The 20,527-nt window shown below is 53.5% G+C and overlaps 1 protein-coding gene across 6 annotated transcripts in view; it reads left to right on the plus strand.

Annotated features, from left to right (window-relative positions):
* Window positions 1-4,223: 4,223 nt before the first annotated feature.
* DNMBP (dynamin binding protein) overlaps window positions 4,224-20,527 on the plus strand; it is a 36,193-nt gene continuing 19,889 nt past the window's right edge. For 2 of the 6 annotated variants that reach the window (XM_052800184.1, XM_052800189.1), the window contains exons 1-5: window positions 10,583-11,336; window positions 11,456-11,621; window positions 13,101-13,279; window positions 15,650-15,772; window positions 16,336-18,285. In XM_052800184.1, the coding sequence (XP_052656144.1) occupies window positions 13,135-13,279; window positions 15,650-15,772; window positions 16,336-18,285 (2,218 nt within the window). In that variant the 5' untranslated portion in view covers window positions 10,583-11,336; window positions 11,456-11,621; window positions 13,101-13,134. Of the gene's footprint in view, window positions 4,305-10,582; window positions 11,337-11,455; window positions 11,622-13,100; window positions 13,280-15,649; window positions 15,773-16,335; window positions 18,286-20,527 lie in introns of those variants that run through there. The other 4 variants (XM_052800187.1, XM_052800186.1, XM_052800188.1 and 1 more) reach the window with 4 other exon arrangements.

Below are 20,527 nucleotides of genomic sequence, written 5' to 3' on the forward strand. Positions count from 1 at the left end.
ATCCTGGCACCCGGGTACAAGTGCCATGCTTCTCCCTCAGGTAAGGACACTTGCTGCCTGTAGACCCTGAAGTTAGGGGAAGGTCAGTTTTAAAGCAGTGATGTGACCAGCTCTGAACACAGTTTGTCCCACACGTAGCACAGCTATCGCTGGTTGGCAACACCACAAGTAGGGATGCAGCACTGGGAGGTGGTGGTCCAAGGTCATCTTGTGGCTGATGTCAAATTTATCGTGATGTGCAGATGGGACTTTCTGGTAGCTGGTTTGGATTATTTGTAGTCAGACAGGCTGAAATGATACACACTGGCAAAAGCCAAGGATTATCGCATCTCCTTATGTCTTCAGACCCAAACCAGATGGCTCACTGAAGCCAACACAAACTCTTAGTCTGAAGCATAGGAGCAACTAGGTGAGATCTGACAACTGGTCATGAGTAGGAGTGCAGGACAGGTGATTTGACGTTCCTTTGAGACAAATACCCTGAACCTTGGTCCTGTCCATGTGCAACAGGGAAGTGTGGATGCTTGATGCCAGCAGTGCGCTATGCAGGTACAGCGCAAGCCATGTGAGTTGTAATTGGGTTAGGAAAGACATGATCCATAGTTCAGTGAGGTGGGGTACTACAGGCTGGGCCTTAAAATGCTGCTTAGGCTGTGTTTGGAGTGGAAGCAAGAGTGGAAACAAAGCTGGTTATTTCCATGGTAAAAATATCTTAAGCAGGCAAAACCTTTCTAGCATTCTTCATAGAAAATAACTAACTACAGAGAGATAAACAGTCCCACCCTTGCACCCCAGCAATTTCTTTTTCCTTGGCTGGTTATCTCAATTTCCCCCATACAGCCCTCCGTTGCACTGGCTGTCTGTCTCAAGCCTGTCCAAAAAGTATCTCCCAGACATCCCCTTGCTCCTCCTCTTTTGCAAACATCTCTTCATCTCATGTGAGCAACCTCTACCACCCTATCGCATAGGCAATACTCTGCACTTCATCCCTCACCATCACCTCCTCCTCTGTCTCTGTTACAAGATGCTAGTGGCATTTTCAGCCCTAACAGCACACACACACTCTTGTAGCTGTGCCTGCTAACAGAAGCTCTTTCTCTGTCATGCCTGCTCTTGGAAAGGCAGAGCAAACTGTCCCTCACAGGGTATTTATACAGGCTATTGCAAGAAAGTGCCAGGAATGGTAGTGCACTTAACCAGGAATGGTAGTGCACTTAACCATGGCTGTGAATGATTTCAGCCTGCAGAGGCCAGTGTGGGCTGGAGACACTGGCCAGTTTCACATTCACAACCAAAGCCGAATTCAGATTCTCTAATTTTTTTATCTTTTGGTGGTGGAAGTGAAAAAGGATGGTGTGGCTGAGATGTTCAAACTCCTGTGTGGTTTAACACCTCTTCCCCTGGCTAAGCCCAGCAGCATCACTCCAGATGCTGGACGCTCCTGTTTGAAGCCACGTGTCAGTGCACATTCACCCAAAAGTTTTCCTGGTGGATGTGCAGGCAGGATGAGGGAGGCCACCCTGCATCCCACAGCCTGGCCCCATGCAGCATGCAGAAGGGTCTGCTGTCACCACATGTCCGACCCATGTGTGGGAAGATACTGCTGCCCCCAATCATGGCACTAGCTCAGCTAGCTGAGCTAACCGCTCATCTGTGAGGATGTGTATGAAGCTGAGAGCAAGTAAAGGGCTCCCAGGGAGCAGCCTTCAGTTGGCTAATTCAGCTGGGCAGTCCCTGGACAGGGTGATGCTCAGCCTGCACAGAGCTGCCCATACCATCCCACATTCCAGGAGTGTCATGGATAGCCTTGCTGAGCCTGCTGGCTGCAGGGTGCTCTCATGTTGCCCTCTTGTGGTCCTAGAAAATGTAGGATCATCTCAGTTCCCCTTACTTTCCAGGGCAGAGTCGGAGGAGGGGGACTTCTCTAGAACAGGACAGCCAGTCCAGGAGGCCACGTCACTCACCCTTGCAGGCTGCTGTGGGGCTGGCAGTGCAGCAGCAAAATTGGTCTCAGTTGCAAGCTTTTTCCCCTACAAGAGGGTTCCTATGAGATACAACCTTGTGGAGGACTCTCTCTCTCTGGGCTGGGATTTGTCCAGCTCATTCTCCTCCCAGCTCTGAATATTTTTGTGTTGAACAATTTGGTAAAGCTCCACTTGGCCATGGCCAAGCTCTCCACATGAAAACATGGTTACAAAATGTTTCTGAGGCAGCACTCTCGTAAGCACGCCTCTCAAAGGCTTGCCATGAACTTAGCCCCAATGTTGCAAGAAGCGTGGGCTAAAAACGGTGTTAAACCTTTGGACGTAACATCTGCAGCGCAGTGGTTTCATGTTCTTTTGAGGCTCCAGCCAAGGCAAAAGCAGTTGACAGGTTTGTGTCAGAAGACACAGTGAACAGTTGATCCTCCCCATCCTCTCTGGGCCACTCATGATTTCATAGACCTCTTCCTCCACCCTATGTCCTTCTTCCAAGCTGGAGAGTCCCAGCCTACATGGTTGTTCACTGTACAGTCTGTTCCCATACCTCTGAGCATCCTTACTGCCTGCCTCTGAACCTTCTTCCATTCTCTTTTACCCTGTGATGAGGGGACCAGAACTGTATGCAGACACTGGAGAAACACGCATACAAAGTGAAGCCAGGCCCAGAATAATGAACCAAAACTCTTTACAAGCAAAACTGTGAGGATCTTGGGATAAGCAGAAACCCCAGTGGGGAGGGCGGGTGAGACTCTGTGCATGTGATGCATGGTGCTTTCTGTGGCTGGCATGGAGGAGGCAGAAAAAGGGAAAATACAAATAGCTGAACTCAAAGAAGAGCGAGGCAGCTTTGCTGGGGATGTCAGCAGAGGAGAGTTTGTCATGGCAGTGACCTAAAAGGCTGTAGGAGGGTTTGGGATGATGAAAAAAGCTCAAAACCTGTCTCAGCAGGTAAGAACAGCAGAAGTTTTGGGTCAGAAGACATCATCTAGAACCCTGTGGCAAGGGCTCGAGTCCATTCCTCAGCTCCAGCAAACCGCATACAAGCATCCATAGCTGCGGGGAAAAGAGCACCCAGCTCCATGTGCAGCTTCAGGCCCTCTGCCAAAGGCATCACACCGTACCAGCAGTGCAGGTCCCTGCCTCAGGAGAGCAGACGGGGAGTCGGTGCCCAGCCTGTGCACGTACTAACACGCCTCTGACAGCAGTACATGAGATGTACTTTGCACACCCCGATCCTTGCTGGTGGCAAGCCAAACTGGGATCTGGGTGGTTGCTATGGAGAAGTGTAGCTAAATGCACAAACAAGTGCCAAACGGTGATAAGTGCTCTGGGGGCTGAGTGACTCTGAGCTTTACAGCATGTTGCTGAGGGATGGTATCCCTTGGGGCATGGAGGCTTTTTTTGGCCTGCCAGGAAAACCAGTGCAGGACCTACTGTACTTGGTGTGCCTGACCCCTGTGTGATGCACAAATTGGCCCTGCCTGATAGGGTTTTCTGCTGGGGAGCCATTTGGTTTTCTCCATCTCGGTGCTCTGGCATGATCTTACAGTGTATCTTAAGCCGCCAAGCCAGCTCCTAGCAGCAAAACTTCACCAGATGGACAGTGTAGACCCACTCATCAGCTGCTGCCAAAGCTGAAGCCTGCAAGGCAGCGAGAAACTCCCAGGAGAAGGCAACAGCAGGGAAGGGGAGCCCCGGCACTGCTCGTGTCTGCGAGGCGGCCAAGCTTTGTAGGTGGAAGAAGTCAAAGAGGGTTTGCGCAGGCAGCTGCCTGCCTTGCTCTGTGCGGGGCTCCTGGGTGCTCTGCTAGCACCCTAGCACGGGTGCATGGTGCGCAGGTGCTGTTCCCAGCCCGGTGGCCACGGGGGTGGCTGCACCCCATGTCCCCGTGCTTGGCACCCCACGCTGGGCAGCGTGCCCCACGTCGGGGTGTCCCCATGGGCCGCCGGGGGGGCTGCCTCGCAGTCTGGGGCCGAGCGGTGCTGCAAAGGGGGATTACCCATGTCACCCGGAGGTCCCGGGCTCCCCAGCCTGCGGGCCAGGCCCCGCCCGCGCAGCAGCTCCATCCCGTCCCGTCCCGTCCCGTCCCGCCGGCCCTGGCCGCGGCCTCCCAGCGGCACGGCTCGGCACGGCACCGCGCCGCGTCCGCCAAGCCGGGCCATGCGGAGGCAGCCGGGCCGCGGGGCCGGGCCGCAGAGCCGGGCGGGGCCCTGCGAGGCCGGGCGGGCGCTGGGGGCCGGGCCGGGCGGGGCCGTGGGCGGAGGCGGGAGCGGGACCCGCAGGGCCGGAGCGGCCGCGGCGCCCGGAGCGGGCCGGGAGAAGGTAGGGACCCGCCGGAGCGGCCGGGGGGAGCCAGGCGCTCCCTGCCTGCCGCCGCCCGCCCGCCCCCCCCGCCCTGCGCGTCCCCGCGGCAGCCCGGCCTGCGCCTCCGCCGGGCCCCCGGCGCGGCCCGGCCCCCCGCCTCTGCCGCGGCCCTCGCCTCAGCCCGCCGCCTCCCGTCCCGCCCGGCGCGTCCTGCCCTCGCAGCCCGGACCGGCACCCTCTCCCCGGCGCCGCCCCGCCGAGGCCGAGGCCGAGGCCCTGCCTGCCCCGGGGGCTGCCCTGGACCGGGGAGCTGCTCCGGGCCGCGCTGGCCGGCCCGGGGGTGGCGGGTGCCCCTGGCTGGGGTGCTGCTAGCTCGGGTGGGTGCTGCTGGCTCGGGTGGGTACTCTCCCCTCGTGCCAGCAGCCGGGCTGCGGCAGCGTGTGGCCCCTCCAGCCCTGCGTGCCCAGCTGGGTGCCTGCCGTGCGCCGCCGGCTCCAGCTCTGTGCCATGGCGCCCACGCTGCCTTGGGAGCACTTCGGGCACCTCGGCAGCGTGGAGCAGCTGTGGGGTACAGCGGGAGCCGCCCGTCTGCTCCCCACATTGCGTCCGGTGGGATTTTGGTCTCTTAAGCCATGTCTTCACAGCCAGTGGTAACCCGGGGTGGTCAGCCACCCGGCCTGCATGCAGCTGGTGGTAGCTGGCATTGCCTAGACATCTTGTTGCAGGGGAGCACCTGGCCCTGTAGAAACAGTGCAGGTATATGGGGCCTGGAGTGGCCTGGCACCATGAGCTTGGGGCAGTAGCACTGGTGAAGGGTGGCACGGAAGGTTGCACACAGAGAGCAGAAGCTCGAGGCTGCAGCACTGCGCCTTCCCCCGGGTGCTCCTCTGAGAACATCTGCTCTGCTTGCGCCAGCCTGAGAAAAGAAACTCACGAGAGTTCCCTGTTTGTTCTAACTCCAGCAAATCCCAATCCCTATGTGTCGCTGCCAGCCTGACACTGGTGCCTTGTACTTTCACAGAGATGGACTGGAGGTGCTTCCTCCAGTGGCCTTGCCAGGGGAGGGAGGCTTGGCTCACCCTCAACAGCTTCTGAGAGGTGGCTGCTGCTCATGTGCTGACCCTTTTGCTGATCCTGAGTGGTGACTCAGCTGATCCTGTCCTTGACACAATTTGGCCTGAGTTCAAACACCTCTGCTGCCTGGCATTTGAAGTACTCCCCCCGTCTCTATCCTTTCACATCTCATTCTCCTTGCCATAGTACTTAGGAAGCCTCTAATATCATAAGCATTAACATCTGTTTTGAGGTTTGTCATGTTTCCATAACTTTCAGTTTCTTCCGAGAAGGCTCGCTCTCCCCTTTCCTCTGCCATTCTCTCCTTTGCTTCCATTGCAATTCTATCTTTTCCTCTGCAAAAGGCCTGAGAGAGTTTGTCGATAGAGAATTTGCTGGTTTGCAGATGCTTTGCCAAATACAGCCTCTGTACCGTGCTACGAGACGTCACCATCATCCCCCTCATCTTGACTCACTCCTCTGGCTGCAAGTCGTTCTGGGCATTGTGTCTAAATGTGTCCTGCTTGTTGGCAAGGTCCTCCATAGCACCGATAATGCCCACACTTCCAAGTTGGCTGCTTCTGCTGCTCTGTTCTTGAAATCCTCTGCTCTGCCAAGGCCAAAGGTTTCAGTTCTCTCTCCAGCCGCTCTGCTTAGGATTAGAAGGACATTAAAAACTAGTATGAACATACAACAATTTTAGAGAAATGTTAACTTGGTAATAGGATGGGAGGAACTGAGCAGTGGGGGAGAGGAAAGGAGTGACACTCGGAGCCTTGCAGAGCACCGGCTCTGCTAGCTGTCATGGGAAGCGTGGCTGTGTGACGTCTCAGGGTTCTGTGTGCAGTTGAGGTGTCCCTGCAGTGAGTGTCTGTTCAGACAGACTTTGTGATGGTGGTGATATGAGCTTGGGCAGGACACCCTGAGTTGTGCTTACCTTAGCACTTCAGTACCTTAACTGATGATTTCCCCTCGACCTCCAGCAAAAGTATTTTTCTGATGACATTCTAAGGATTGCTCAACCCCACTTGTGAGCGACACAGCTTTTACTTTGTCTTATTTTTAGAACGTTTCTGTTAGGAAAAAAAATCTGTTGCTTGCTTCTCAGGAGCACGTCAGGGCTCTGAAAGGAAGAGGTCCACATGATGCCAGGTATCAGCAGAATCCCTGCTGGGGATTTAGATTCTTTGGAGATAATGAGCGGCGTAGAACAGGAGCAAAGGTGAGCAAAGAGCAGAGCTTCCAAGTCAAACTCGAGTAGTTTCTAGATTTCTGGACTCCCTGCCCAGCAACCAAAGCATCGTACTGGGCTTCTGTCCAAAAGCTATCTTGAAAAATATTGTTCAGGGTGCAAATTCAAGTGCTCCAGGGTTAAGGAATGTCCTTGTAGCCCCAGTTGAACCTGTTTTGGATATGTACTCAAGGTGACATGACTAATTTTGTAATTGTATACTATTTACTCCAGTAGCTCAGTCACAGGTACTGCACAGTGGAAGTGGTGCTGCTCTTGAGGTTTTGTCTGTTCCTTATTCTAAGTTGTATTGTTTTAGCCTGTCTGCAAAAACAGCAAGAGAGACAACCGTGTGCCTTGGGGTGGGAGGAGACAGGTCGCGGTAACAGAGTCTGTAAGGTGCATGCAGCCACTCCATACAGAATTTGGGAAACTGTTGTCTCCTGAGCTGATGGTCTGGCCTTTGCATGCTTCAGTCCCCAGTGCCAGAGATTAAATATCCATCATGGTCTCCTTGCTCACATGTTGTGGCAAGGTGTTCTGCTTTGCATTAAAAATTGATGCTGTGCTCTAGTTTCCAGATGACTTTCATTTGCTTGTTGCCTGGCCCAGCACGAGCTCCTTTTCCTTCCTCCTTCCTTACCCCACGCACATGCCACCAGCCTGCCCATAGCCATGTCCTGCAACGGAGCAGGTGAGAACACTGTGACAACCAGGGCCCAGCTGAAGAGAAGTAGTAGTGGTTTGAATGTCTTGTGTGCTACAGGGCAGAGCTCCAGTGGCAAACACCCCAAACTGTCGCACATGTGTGGTGGGAGGCCAGAGCTTGCTTAAGCAGCCCTTGCCCTTGGTGGTCCTGCTTCTGGAGGGCTTGATGATCCAACCCAAAGGTATTCCTTTCAATGATTTTTGGTATATCAGGTCACAGACAAAGCAAAAGAAGCTATTTGTTTTTAAAGTGAGATTCCTCTTCCTCCTGGACGCCATATGGGGTTAGGAGGTGGAGTGCAGAAGAGATCTCATGTTTCCCACTGTGTGAAGCTCAGCAGGGCAGCTCTTTGGGATCTGCCGAGACAAGCGGCACGTCCTGACGAGAGGCTGCAGCAGTCACCATTTCCCTGGTGGGAGAAGGCTCCGCTCCTCTGCACCATTAGTCGGGTTTTTGCCCAGCTTGGTGCGTTGTCCGTTCTGTTGGGATTCATAGGGTCAGCTCTGCGGTTTGCTAGAGCCGCAGTCCCTGCATTGGCTCTCTCTCCAGCCGGGGCCCAGGCGGCCTGGCTCAACAGGGTATTGTTTATCCCACCCAGGAATGTGCAGGCGAGCAAGGACCTCCGGGAGCTTACAGAGCAACACGTTCTGCTCCGAGCAGGGGGAGTGACTGTGGGTAGCGGCGGCTCCGAAAGCTGGCATGAGCGGTCAGGGCATGCTGGTGTGCAGGCAGTGTCCTACCCTTGAAGTGCGGATGAGGACTGTGCTGGCTGTGCAGATGCAGTGGGGTAAGGAGGAGGGAAGTCCAGATTTGGAGACCGCGGGGAGGAACAGAGGAAAAGGGTAGGAATGCCTCTGCATGTAGTTAGTAAGCTTCTGTTCTTGACACAATGGCATGAGAAGCCAAGTGTCACTCCTGGTTTCTTCCCACTGCACGTTAGGTACCAATCCTGCAGCAGTGAGAGCTGCAGCAGATCTCTTGTCGAAGCCAGACCCAGCAGCTGGAGGGTGCACTGAATGGGGCCAAGGGGCATCTCTGTCTCTGGGGGTGGATTGTGTTTTCAGTGAACAGGCATTGAGCTATATATAATGAGTGGAAGGAGGCATGAAAAGACCTAGGTGAAATGCATGGCATTTTTCAATTTTAAAAGAAGATCACTGGCAGTATTTGTTTAATCATTCTTTAATTTCTTTAATCATTCTGCAACAAACTTGGCTTTTGTGCATTTCTGGGAATCTGACTCCTTCCTGGTCTACTGCTCAGGCAGGCTCTAAGGTTTTTATAGAGATTGAGACATCTGCTGCACAAGAATCCACTTGTCCCTCTTGTGCAAACCAAGTGTGCCTGTGGAAGCCCACACTGCACATTTTGGTCTGCTTGGTGAAATGTCAGTTACAGTGCTGTCATGCTGACCATAGCCAGTTCTAACAGCACTGCTTCTTGAGTGAGAAGCTGAAAAGTATTATTTAGAGGGAAGCAAGTGGTGATAGCACCTGTGAAGTTTGGTTTTCTTGCTGCTAAATTTGTGGCACCTATCCATTACTGCTTTTTATCTCATGATCTGATCAGCACTTTGGGTATACCACCGGATTAGCGGTCTGCAAACCCTTTGGGTCCTTCCTTTTACTGGGGCTAATACTTTTTGTAATCAGCCTAAAATGGTCTCTTCATGTTGCTGCCTTCTCTCTTAAGTGCTTGAAATCCTTGCTTCGGCACCTTTCAGCAAAAACAGGGAAGACGGAACTCCCATTTCTAAAGTACAGAAGCTCATCAGAGACTCTTTTGCTCACCCTTACCATCAGAAAGATGCAAAAAGGGCATTTATATCACCATCTTCAGTAGCTCTGCTTCCATTTAAGTGATGGCACTTTGAGCAAGTGCCTGACAATTATTTGTAGTGCTGGTGAGTCCGTTATTTGACACTTCTTACCCTGCCTAATTTCAACTGCAAAAGGAGAGGAGGGATACAAGAAGTTGTGAGAGTCAGCGTGTAAATGCCTTCTTGTGGCTGCTGTGGCTTGATCCAGTCTGTGCTGACGGTCTCAAAACAATACTGTAACTGAGTTAATAGCCGTCATTTCATTCTGGTTCCTCCTTTCATCAGCCCACGCTGGACCAGACACGCTCCAGAGCTAATGGCAAACTGGGATAGGCAGTCTTCCATGGAGGTAATGTTAATGTGTGCTGAGCGTGCATGCAGGCAGGCTGGGGGGAGTGATTAATGCCCTGGGAATCCACTCTCGGCCTTGCTGCACAATGCTGTTGTGTCAGGCCCGGAGCTTGGCACCAGGCAGGCTGCCGTCGGGCGCCAGGAACACGTTACCTAGTTTGTGCAGGATCAGGCAGCAAGACAGAGACAGCGTGTTCTCAGCAGGGCTAGTTCGCTGCTGCGCTGCAGCTTCATACTTGGACGGTGAGGCTCTCTTTGGATGCGGGTCTGCTGCTAGGCGGGGGCAGGAGTCCTGCAGTTTGCAGTCCTGACCTCCACCAGCGTGAAGTCCCAGTGTTTGCTCAGTTGTGGAGGAGCCCTCCCTCCCTTCCCCTGGCAGGCAGGGATCACCCGTCCCTGAGGTGAGAGGGGATGGTGCTTGTCCAGCCGTCAGGAGCCGTGACTCACTGGGGATGGATCACAGGCGGGGCCCGGCTCTCCCTGCAATCTCTCTTCCTGCTGGAGCCTCTGCGTGAGCTGTTGCTGAATGTTTGTTTTCACCAGATCTGGGGTGGATCTGGGAGAAGCTCGGGTCCACTGTTAAGCCTGAAGAGCTGGACTCAGTAATACTGTTTCTGGTCTGGAAGGTGCTGGGGAGGCTTCCTTCTCTAGGTGGGCATTTGGAGAAAATGTTGGCAGGCAGCACACCATGGAGTAAGGCAAGGCCAAGGTCCTGGAAAACATAATATTTTGTGTTCAATTCATGTTACAGAGCAGGCAAACCCCACAAGACTGATTCACTGCTTTCAAATGCGGGGGCATACTGTCTAGCCTCAGATGGAGTCAGGGATCCTGCTCTTCTCAGTACTGCTGAGGGAACATGAGCTTGTTGGGATTCTTTTATTGGCACTTTTCAGAAGTTACTTCATGCTTTCTTACCTCATGGGCTGGCTCTCAGGGAATGCTTTTCACATGAATACGTTAGTGCCCGTGTTTTATTATAACTGCAATTAATATATACATGGTGGAACAATTGCAACCCTGCCTGCCCTTCTTGATCTTCTGCCTCATTGGAAAATCTTGTACATTTTAATGAATGAGTCCCCAGAGCTGCAGGTGAGTTAAGGAAGTGACACTGCTGTTTTCAGGGGCAGGATCCTCAGCCCCGGTGACTGCAGCAAAGGCAGGGTTTGGGTCAGCAGCACACATGCTGCAATCCTTGCACTCCTCAGCCCACTCTTACGTTACACCTTTGGCAGAAGAAATGCAAGAAATCACACTGTACTATCATGTGCTCCTGGAGAAACCAACGCGAGGCAGCAGTTATGCCTGCAATATTTTTTTCCTCCTTTGTCCAGTGTGGCTGTGAAGCTTGCATATTTGGAGTATGCCAAGGATTTCTAGGACCCTGAGCTCAGTCGTGCCCTGTGCCGCGAGAGTTGGCAGCCTGTCTGCGGGGTGGAGGGCAGCCCCAAGCGCCTGCAAGGGGCTGCTACTGCTGCGCCTGTTGCTGCTGCTCTCCTGTTCCCATCAGAGCATGCAGCAGCACGTCCCAGCCACCCCACCTCAAACAGTGCAAGGCTCCTTCCTTGTCTTTAGTATTTCCAAGCTAATTGATGGCTCTTCCATCTTTTTCCCGGCTCCGCATGGTCTTGTTTTTAATACTGTTACTCCTTCTGCCTCAGTAGGTTCCTGCTACCCTGAATTGCAGCTCTTTGTGCTCCTGATTCACTCCAGTCCATTCATCTCTTTTTGGTGGCAAAGTGCTGTCGGCTGCTGGATATTGGGCTCTTTGTTTGTACAGCCAGCACAACGCTGGTGACAAAGGGACAGCCTGTGCCCCAAGGAGCCCACGTGCTACGGGGAAGACAGTGAAGAGCAATAGGAGTGACAGACGGGACAGCAGAGGTGAGGGTGGCCGGGGGCCGGGGTGCAGCGTGCGGGCTGCAGCGGGGGCACGGCTGGGGGTGGGGAGGGACGTGCTGAGGAAGCTGTTCCTGTCGAGTACAAACCCGCTTTGTTCCCAGGAGGTGAGTCGGACTGGATAAACAGAGCAGTCCCGTCAGCAGAAAGCCTTTCCCTGGCTGGGTCCCCCACTGGCACTCTCACTGGAAGTTGGCTGCACCTCGTCAGCGGGGATGTTTTTCTCCTCCCTCTGTTAGCTTCCCCTCTTCGTGACTCTCCGGGGCTCAGGTGGGCTGTGCGCGGCTGTATGGAGAAATGGGGGCCCAGGGGGGCCCCGTGTGTTCACTGTGGGTGGTGGTGTGTGTGTCACCGTGCCCTTTCTGCTGTTAGCTAGGCAGGACGGCTTGACAAGCCATGCTGAGTACGGGACGGGCATCGCAGGCTGGGTGGCACTTGGAGGGTGACTGTCCGCTGTGCACATAGAGGCGCTTTGGGAGGGGAGGAGGTTGGATCCCATTGCAGGGAAGTTGTGTCCAACCAGACGCAGCAGGGACTCTGCTTGTGATGTGGGAGGAAAGCAGCCTGTGTCAGGGGGGCTGGTGGGGCCTGCTGAAGTCCCCGCATCACAGAGGGCAGGGCTCTGAAAGTACCTCCGAGTGGTGTCGGCAGTGCCGTGCTCTGCCTGTAATTGCAGTGGGACAGGAATATGAAGGGAAGCACTCGCCAGTCTGAGGTGCCTATGTTGAGGAATAATCTTAGGGTTCCTGGTTGCTTTGGACAGATGCACCTTTAAGTTCCTCTCCTGAGGGATCTGGGAAGAAGGGAAGGAGTGGCTGAAGCTACAGGACTGTTGCTGCCTTGGTGCAGTGTATTGCCTTGATGGTGAGGCTGCTTGGAACAAAGCAAAGATGATACAGAAAAGTGTCCTGGCTCAGCAGCCACCTCCAGAGGAAGGGGGAATCCAGGACGTAGCCCTTGATGAGGACATCTTTGCCTGCCTTCAGGTCCCCTCCCAGGGGGAATTTCAGCCTTGGCTCCCAGAGCCTTGGACAGGGTCTGCACCCTCAGCTCAGCTGGGCTTCTGCCAAGAGCCATGGTGAAGCCTCACAGGGGATGGCTGAGCCTGGTACCTAGAAGGTAGAAGGGGCATTTCCAGCCAGGTCTGAGGATGCCCAGGCTGGGTCAGCCCAGGCGGGGGCAGGAAGAGTTCGCCGGTGGGGAAGAGGATGGTGGGGTGAGCTTGCCTGAGTGGACTTCGTGCTTTCCTTTTGCTGGGCAGAAGCGTGATGCTGCTCCAGCATGCAGTTCCTGTGGCCCTGAGCGGTGGCGTGGGGAGGGGGACACCTGTGCCCATCCCACCAGAGCATGTGTGGTGGGACCGTGCAAGTGAGTGGTGCTATCTGCCCACCCAGCCCTGGCGGGCTCAGGGCCCTGCCTTGCATGTCAGGGAAGTGCTGAGCTTCCTCCCCTCCTCATGCTTCCTTCCTGACAGGAATTCACTTCCAATATTCTTGCTGCTTCTCCCACTGTTGCAGCAAAAACACGTGTCCCCACAGAGGTAGCCAGAGGGGCTGGACAAGGCAGGTTAGACCGTGGGGGCTGTATTGCTGAAGACCCTTGGCTCCTGTGGCATGCTACGTGGCAAGGTGTTTCAGGGAGCTCAGCACAGGACCCCCTCACACTGTTCCTGCCTCTTGTGCTCAGGAAGGGTGTATATGTGATAATTTCAGGTGTTTCTGGCTGCTAACAAACTTCCTGCTGTCTCAGCCTTAGGCACTGATCCACCTTCAGACCCCGCGCAATGGAGGCTGGCTCCGTGGTACGAGCAGTCTTTGATTTCTGTCCCAGCGTCTCTGAAGAGCTGCCCCTCTTCGTGGGAGATGTCATCGAGGTACTGGCTGTGGTGGACGAGTTCTGGCTCCTCGGCAAGAAGGAAGGTGTCACAGGTAAGAGGTGGAAATGCCTGCACCTGGATCCATAGATGTGCCAGCTAAATGGCCACTGTTTGAGCGCACCTTCCCTTGGCCAGTGCTGTGCAGGACCAGATTTGATTTACTAAATCTTTCATGGGACTTTGCTTGGGTCTGAGGGTGCAGGTTGCCCACCACTGGTCTCCTGCCAGCATTGCATCAACTATTCAGACAGCTTGTTTGTTGTTTTTTGAGAGAGATTAGTGGAGGGTCAGTTCTCAAGGAGATGAGAGCTTCACAGTACTCCATCCTCTGTGGTGAGACAGCCCATTTCCTGGCTAGTTTATGCGCTGACCCACTGTGGCAGTGGAAGGGGAGAGAGGAAACAGATGCATTGAGAGTGGAAATGCATCCACATCCAAGTGACCTTGTCAGGTCAAGTCAGTGGGAGACGCAGTGACAGAGTCCGTGTGTCCCTCCAAGCCCTCTGACTCAGTCCTGCTTCCTCCTTTCCGCTTTAAAGCATATTCCTGCACAAGCTGCCATCAATATCTGGGTGCCTGAAGTAGTGCGCAAGTCTCAAACTTTTGGAAGGGTGTGAGAAACTTCTGAAGCAGCAAAATGCTCTTAGTGCAACACTTGAGTCTCATAGTCCCTGTTTAAGCAGCTCTTTCTCCTCTTAATACTGATGTTGAGAGGATGTATGAGCTCTCAGGGAGATGAAAACCAGGCCACTTCAGAGCATAAGCCTGACTGTCTTCAGCATGAGGGTGGGACTGGAGTTTCATCCCTGGCCATGGAGATGGAGCTGCTATTGCAGCAGCAGTCTGGGCTCTGCTAACAGCTGCGAGCTGTCTCCTGGCTAAAACAAAGATGGACAAGAGCAAAGGTGGAGAGGAGGACTTCTCTCCTGTGCAACGCTTAGCTGATAAATGGCACTGAATGAAAGCATGCCTGATCCTGCTGCTGAAGTCACTGGGCACAGATTACTTCTGCAGAAATCGCCAGTATACTTCACCACAGTTTTGTCTCCCAGCATAACTGATGCACTTGTTCTCAAGAGGATGAAACTATTAAGGAATAATAAACATGTGTGTCGTAGCTCAAAGATAAAGAAACCCACTGAAGTCAAACCAAATGGTTTTTAATGACCTTTAACTTAAAACCCACTTGGATTCCTGCTTTCCCTTGGAACAGCTGTTGTAGTTTTCTGCCCAATTTTCTAAACTAAAGTTGTAGGGACTTGAAAAAGTGCTTTTGAATAGAAGCTGTAGAGGTGCTGCAGCCTACCAATACGAATAATACTGAGTACTCTGTGGGGAATAATTAATGTAGCTCCATGACTTCCTTTGTAACAGCATTAGGTTGTTTCCACGTACAGAGCAGGAAACTGAGACAGGGAAAAAGAGGTAGAGTTGGTTAAAACTGTGAAGGAAGCCACTGAGGCTGACAGCCTGTGGGCTGCTTGTCGCCCCTTAGGTTAACAGCAGATGCCAAACTGCCTAAACCCAGTGCAAAGTTCAGGGTGTCTAGGATGTGGTGTCTCCAGGTTTTATTGGAGAACGTGGATGAATTGGGTCATTAAGACTGAATGCTGGAAGTGCTACTAGCCCATACTCCATCATAGCCCCTTGCCACAAATTATAAAAGATAGGAATGACATTTTTAGTGGCCTTTGCAGTGGGCTCTGCCATGTCCTCTGCTCCTGGGACTGAAATCAGTAGCTGAGTGTTATCTTGTGATGGCCAGCAAGTGTGCACTGCCTCGTCTGGCTGTGGCCTGTTCAGAATAGGTAGGCATCCAGCAATGAGTGCCATGGTGAAATAGGTGCACAGAGATGATCAGGTGGGGAAGATCCCTGGAGCCTCAGCAGCACTGAGGCTGTGACAGAGCCTGTGACTCACAGATATGGCCATTCCAAGTGTGGTGGCCTGACTTCTGCGCTGAGCCCGTGCAAGGGCCCAGCCTTACAGAGTGAGGAGCACCAGGTGGATGTGCCCAGGCAGAAGACACTGGTCTTGTGATCCAGCACTACTGGATCTCTCAGTCCTCATCATGGCTCTGAGCTGGGAAGCAAGCAATGAAAGCAGAGAAAACCTAGTATGTCTGTTCCCAGAAACTCCATGCTGATGGCACAGTCCCAGTAATAAGCACAGCCTGTTGGTTGCCTGGAGTGAGCTGAGGGCGCAAAGCTTTTTGTTCTCTGTTAGCTATTAAGCATTTAAAACCTCAGGAATTCCTGACTGCCAAACTCGTTCTTCTTCCACCATGCTATCAAGGCACCCTGGTAGCTGGGTATTCTCCTTTAGCAAGAGATGAATAGATCTCAAAATCTGGAAGGAGGGTGGAGGGAGTGGTGGTGGGCTACAGGAAAGACTCATTGCTGACAACTGCTTCTTGTTTTAGGGCAGTTTCCTAGCAGCTTTGTGGAACCTGTGGATATTCCCCCTTTGAAGCAGGGAGAAAAACTGTTTGTTTGTACCAGTGACTTCACATCTCAAGAGCCAGGGAGCTTGTCATTGCAGAGAGGTAATCTCCATTCCCTTCCTTTGCTTTGTACCTCATAGCCCTCACCTGTCCTTCCAGAAGCATGAACCTAGTCACAACATCCTGCCTAGAGTGACAGGAGAGAGAGAGGAATTTCCTAATACCTCATGACATGGGTCATGTCAAATCCACCATGGACCTTTGTGCTTCTGCCACTCTGATACCAGTTTCTCATGATCTATCATTACTCTTGAAACTCCAAAAGTTGGAGTCAGCTGATCATAGTAAACTTACAGCTGCCTTTTAACTGCCCTCCAATCCCCAAATCTTAGACTTGCATTTGGGAGAGAAATCAAATCAAACCTTTGGTGCACCTTCATGGCTTTGCAGCCAAAACTGTGTATCTTAGATATGTGTGTGCAAGAGACTGCTGATGCTTCATGCCTTACCTCCATTTTGTTCTCTTATGCATCCCCAGCATGCACTACGCTCTGTGCAGAGTGCCAGACCTCACCCACAGCCAGGAGGGACATGGGGAGACAGGAATAAGAGGTGGGAAGCAATCATGAGGGCAGTTTTGTACTGGTGTGTCTCATTCTCTGCAGGAGATCTGGTGATCCTGGGGGGGTCCCTGGCCTCCAGCTGGCTCCAGGGCCGAAGCAGCTGGGGTTCCAAGGGCTTTTTCCCCTCATCATGCGTGCGGGAGCTGTGCCTTTCAGTTCGGAGCCGTCAGCTGTCCCAGAGCGCTCTCCTGGAGGTGCCTGCCTACTCACTGGGCCAAGCCCGGGCCCTGATGGACCTCTCTGCTCAGCTGGAGGAGGAACTGGACTTCAGGGAAGGGGATGTGATCAACATTGTTGGTGTCCCAGAACCTGGCTGGTTTGAAGGTGAGCTCAGAGGCCACAGGGGCATCTTCCCAGAGGGTTTTGTGGAACTGCTTACTCCTCTGCGAACATCAGGAACCTCAGTGGATCCAGAGCCCACAGGGACTTGTGACACCAATGGGACAGTGGAGATGCCCCCCAAGGAGGAGGAGGAGGAGGAGCCAGGGAGCACTTACGGTGTTGCCCTCTATCAGTTCCAAGCCCTGGAGTCCAAGGAACTGGATTTTGATGTGGGTGACAGGATTCGGATCATAGGCATTCTGGAGGATGGCTGGCTGGAGGGGGAGCTGAGGGGGAAACGTGGCATCTTTCCACACAGATTTGTGAGGCTGGAAGCATCTGAGGCTTGCAGGGAAAAGGCAGGTGCTGGGGATCCCCAAGGTGGAGGCAGCTGTGGAGTGACCATCCATCAAGACTCGGAAAGCACCTGCTCCAAAGCTCTTCCTTTGCCAGGGAAAGTTGGCAGGGACAAGGAGGATGGCTCGGCTGTACACCCTGAGCCTGACGCCATTTTGTCTCACAAAGCAGGGATGTCAGAGGGTCCTCTTGGCACTGACTTGAGACAGCATCAGGCCTTTCCCAGCACAGGACACCAAGAGCCATGTCCCAAAAGCACAGCGGACTCCATCCCCTTTGACCGCACGAAGACGGTCAATGGCCTTCTCCCCTCTGCTCAGCTGCCTCCCCAACGGGGCAACAGGCCTGGCCAAGCCAATGAGTTGGAGCCTGGGGGGACCGTTTCAGCCTCCCCAGGAAACTCAGAAACTCACACCCTGCCTGAGCGTGATGGAGACAGTCCCACTGTACCCTCGCAGGCGCCCCACTCCCCCCGAGATCCTTGCAGGAGCCAGACAATTTCTTCTCCTAACAGTTGGGCAGCATCCGAGCCCCAGGAGAGCCAGAGCAATGCCCAGGACCTGGATGATTGGGTGGATGGTCAACAGGAGAAGTCCAAACCCTGTTCCTCCAGCTTGGGAGCTGCCCAGGTGGGCTTGGACACGTGGGCTGGGAGCTGGGGGGAATGCTGCCCGCTCACAGTGCAGGGGGACAGCTGCACAGACCTCGACTCCAAACTGACAGAACAGCTGGCACAGTTTGAGAAGAGTCTGTCGAGTACCGGCTCTGAGCAAGACAAGGTCTCCCGCCACTTCTCTATCTTGGACTACAGCACTGAGAAGGACATTGTCCGTGGGTCTCCTGAGTGTGTCCCCCAAGCCAGGCAGCCAGAGAGGAGGAAGGCCCTGAGGCCACCTCCTCCTCGGCCCAGCAGCCTTGCAACAACCCCTGTGCACACGCTGGGTGGCCAGGTTCCCAAAGGCAGATCTCTGTCCTTCTCGGTCAAGCCCTCCCGGCCTGCGCCCCGGCCTCCTTCAAGCAACCAGCGGAAAAACGTGGCCCCTGTGCAGCTTCAGCCCAGCACTCAGGAGCAGCGGGTGGAGGAGGGACGTGAGGACTTGACACAGACAGGATCAGCTTCCCCCCACTCCATTCTGCTGACAAGGATCGGAGAGGTAGAGCGAGACCTGGAGGCTTACGGCAAGACCCGCGCTGAGCTAAGCCTGATGCTGGAGGAGCAGCAGGATGAGCTGGTGAGAGCAGAGACCCTGGAAAACCTTGATTTCTGTGACTCCAACATTGAGAGCCTCAGCGTGGAGCTGCAGGAGCTGAGAGGTGAGTGCAGCAGCATAGGATGGGGGTCCTTCAGGGGGACAGCTGGCCCCTGCTGCGTACAGGCACTGTTGGAGCCAGTCTTTTATTTCCTTCTTTAATTCCTGATGTTGGTAGTTTTGTAAGCGTTGTTGCAGTACAAGTCATCATGATTTTGCCTCGGAGAACCAGTGTCATTCTCTGGACATCCCTCAGCCCTGGCCTTCCCCACCCCCTTTTCCTTCCAACTCCCCTATCTCCTCTTCCAGCCCCACTGTACATTCAGAGCCCTCATCTGATCCATTCCCAGTATGTCCTTGCTCTCAAGCAAAAACACAGCTGCTGCAGGTTCAACCTCCCTGCCTCATCCCCTCTTAGCTGTAAGGGAGTGAGCAGGAGCTTCAGAGTGGCTTTGCTGGTGGTCCTGCAGTTGAGATTTGAGTCGATGTCTGTGGTGTGACTGCCCTCAGCCTGTCAGCACGCTGGGTTTCCTGCGGTTTCTGCTCTGGTGGTGATACAGACGTTTGGGGATTTGTCACTCAGATCGGAGGGGATGCATGGAAGTGCATTGAATCTGGCCTGGGAGGGGGATGCATTAGTGGGCAAAAGGTAAAGCCTGCCCCTGTGCTTCTGCCATCCAGGACAGGAAAATGGCACTTTGCTGTTGGTAACAGCAACAAAGAGCTTTAAATTATGGCATGTCTGTAGCTGAAAAGGTGACTTTTGTCCATGCAGCCCAGAAAAGTTACTCAGGAAGGAGAAATTTGCCATGATTATATCAGCACGTTTGGGCTCTGAAACCCAAAGATGCCATATAAAGATCAGTGCTGTTAATTACGTTATACTTGATATTACAGTAGACAAAGTGGAAAGACGGGACCACGTACATCTCCCACAGTCCCTTCCCCAGCTTCTCCCAGGAGCTCTGACACTGCAGTTCTGTTACCAAAACCCACGATGTGCAGGAAATGTGGGCACTGCACGCGGGAGGTGGAGTGAAATGCCAGCTCCTGCCTGGGGATTACTCACTCTGACTTCATTGCCTCCATCCTCCCACTGCTTAATCAGTGCTGGGGAGCCCAGGCGCTTTGCTGCGGGATCGTGTCTGATACAGAGCACATGGGAACGAAGGCTGATACAGGTGCATCAGGGAGACAGGGTGACAAACAGCCTCCACGTCAGTGGCATGCGAGAGGGATGCTTGGAAGGAGGCTTAGAGAATTTGAGGCTAGATGAAATAACTTGAAGGTAGGAAGAGGAAAATCTAGGCTGGATCTCAAGGGAAATTTTCTGATGGCATGGATATTGTTGGGAAATGTCTCCTACTGTCCCAGTGCTTCCTGACAGAATACGGATCCTGCGGAACTTGTGCCCTGTTGGTTACTGGAACTGGAAGTTTTAGGCAGGAACTAATGCACTGTCCTGAGACATTCTACCCATCAAGTTATCCCCTTGGTAGTCCTAGGGAATTTTTCACCACTTCAAGAGACCTGAGGATTTATAAGTAGCCTCTCTGGTCCTATGATAAAAATATGCCCTACCCAAGCTCTGTCACATCCCTCCTGCCACATATGAGTGTGGCCAGAGAGCATGTCTCAGGCTTGCTAGCCCAGTTTTAGTGCAGCAGGCCAGATTAGTAATGTGGTGTTGCATCGGCTCAGCAAAACATGTTTGTGCCATGCCTCAGGCATGGCCTCTGCCTTCCTCCCGTTAGGGGCATGTGGGGACATGCTGGAGGGAGAAAAGCTTTCACTGAGCATTGACCAGCAAACAAACTAGGGCTGGCATAGTCCTGGGAGAACCCGGCCCCTTGGTGTGTCCTTTGGGGAGCTAAAGGAAGAGCAGAAGGTATGTGGTTTTCTAAAATACATGTTTAAAATCTGCAGGTTGCCTCTTTGACATCTTGGGTGCACACTGGGGGATCTGCTGATCACCAGGCTTGGGCAGGATTGGTGCTTGCCCTCCTGCAGTTGTAGCAGGAGGGTCCATTGGTTTTATTTTTGTCTTCTACCAGCTGGGAGCATTGGCTGTGTATACCTAATGAGTGTTGCAAGAACCTGAGATGTGGATGACATCCACCGACTCTCCTGGTTTCTGTCTAGGGCGTGTTGTGGTCATCTCTTGGTTTCTCATAGGAGCTCCTGTGTTTGGCATGGAAAACTGGGAATATCTTGTGCCATGCAGTGAGAGGAGTTACTGGAGTGCATGTTTCTATAGCCTGGAAATTTACATTGTGTGTTGGCACTGGACTCCGTAACCCAGACAG

The sequence above is a fragment of the Harpia harpyja genome, chromosome 10, assembly GCF_026419915.1.
Source record: "Harpia harpyja isolate bHarHar1 chromosome 10, bHarHar1 primary haplotype, whole genome shotgun sequence".
Classification (NCBI taxonomy): Eukaryota; Metazoa; Chordata; class Aves; order Accipitriformes; family Accipitridae; genus Harpia; species Harpia harpyja.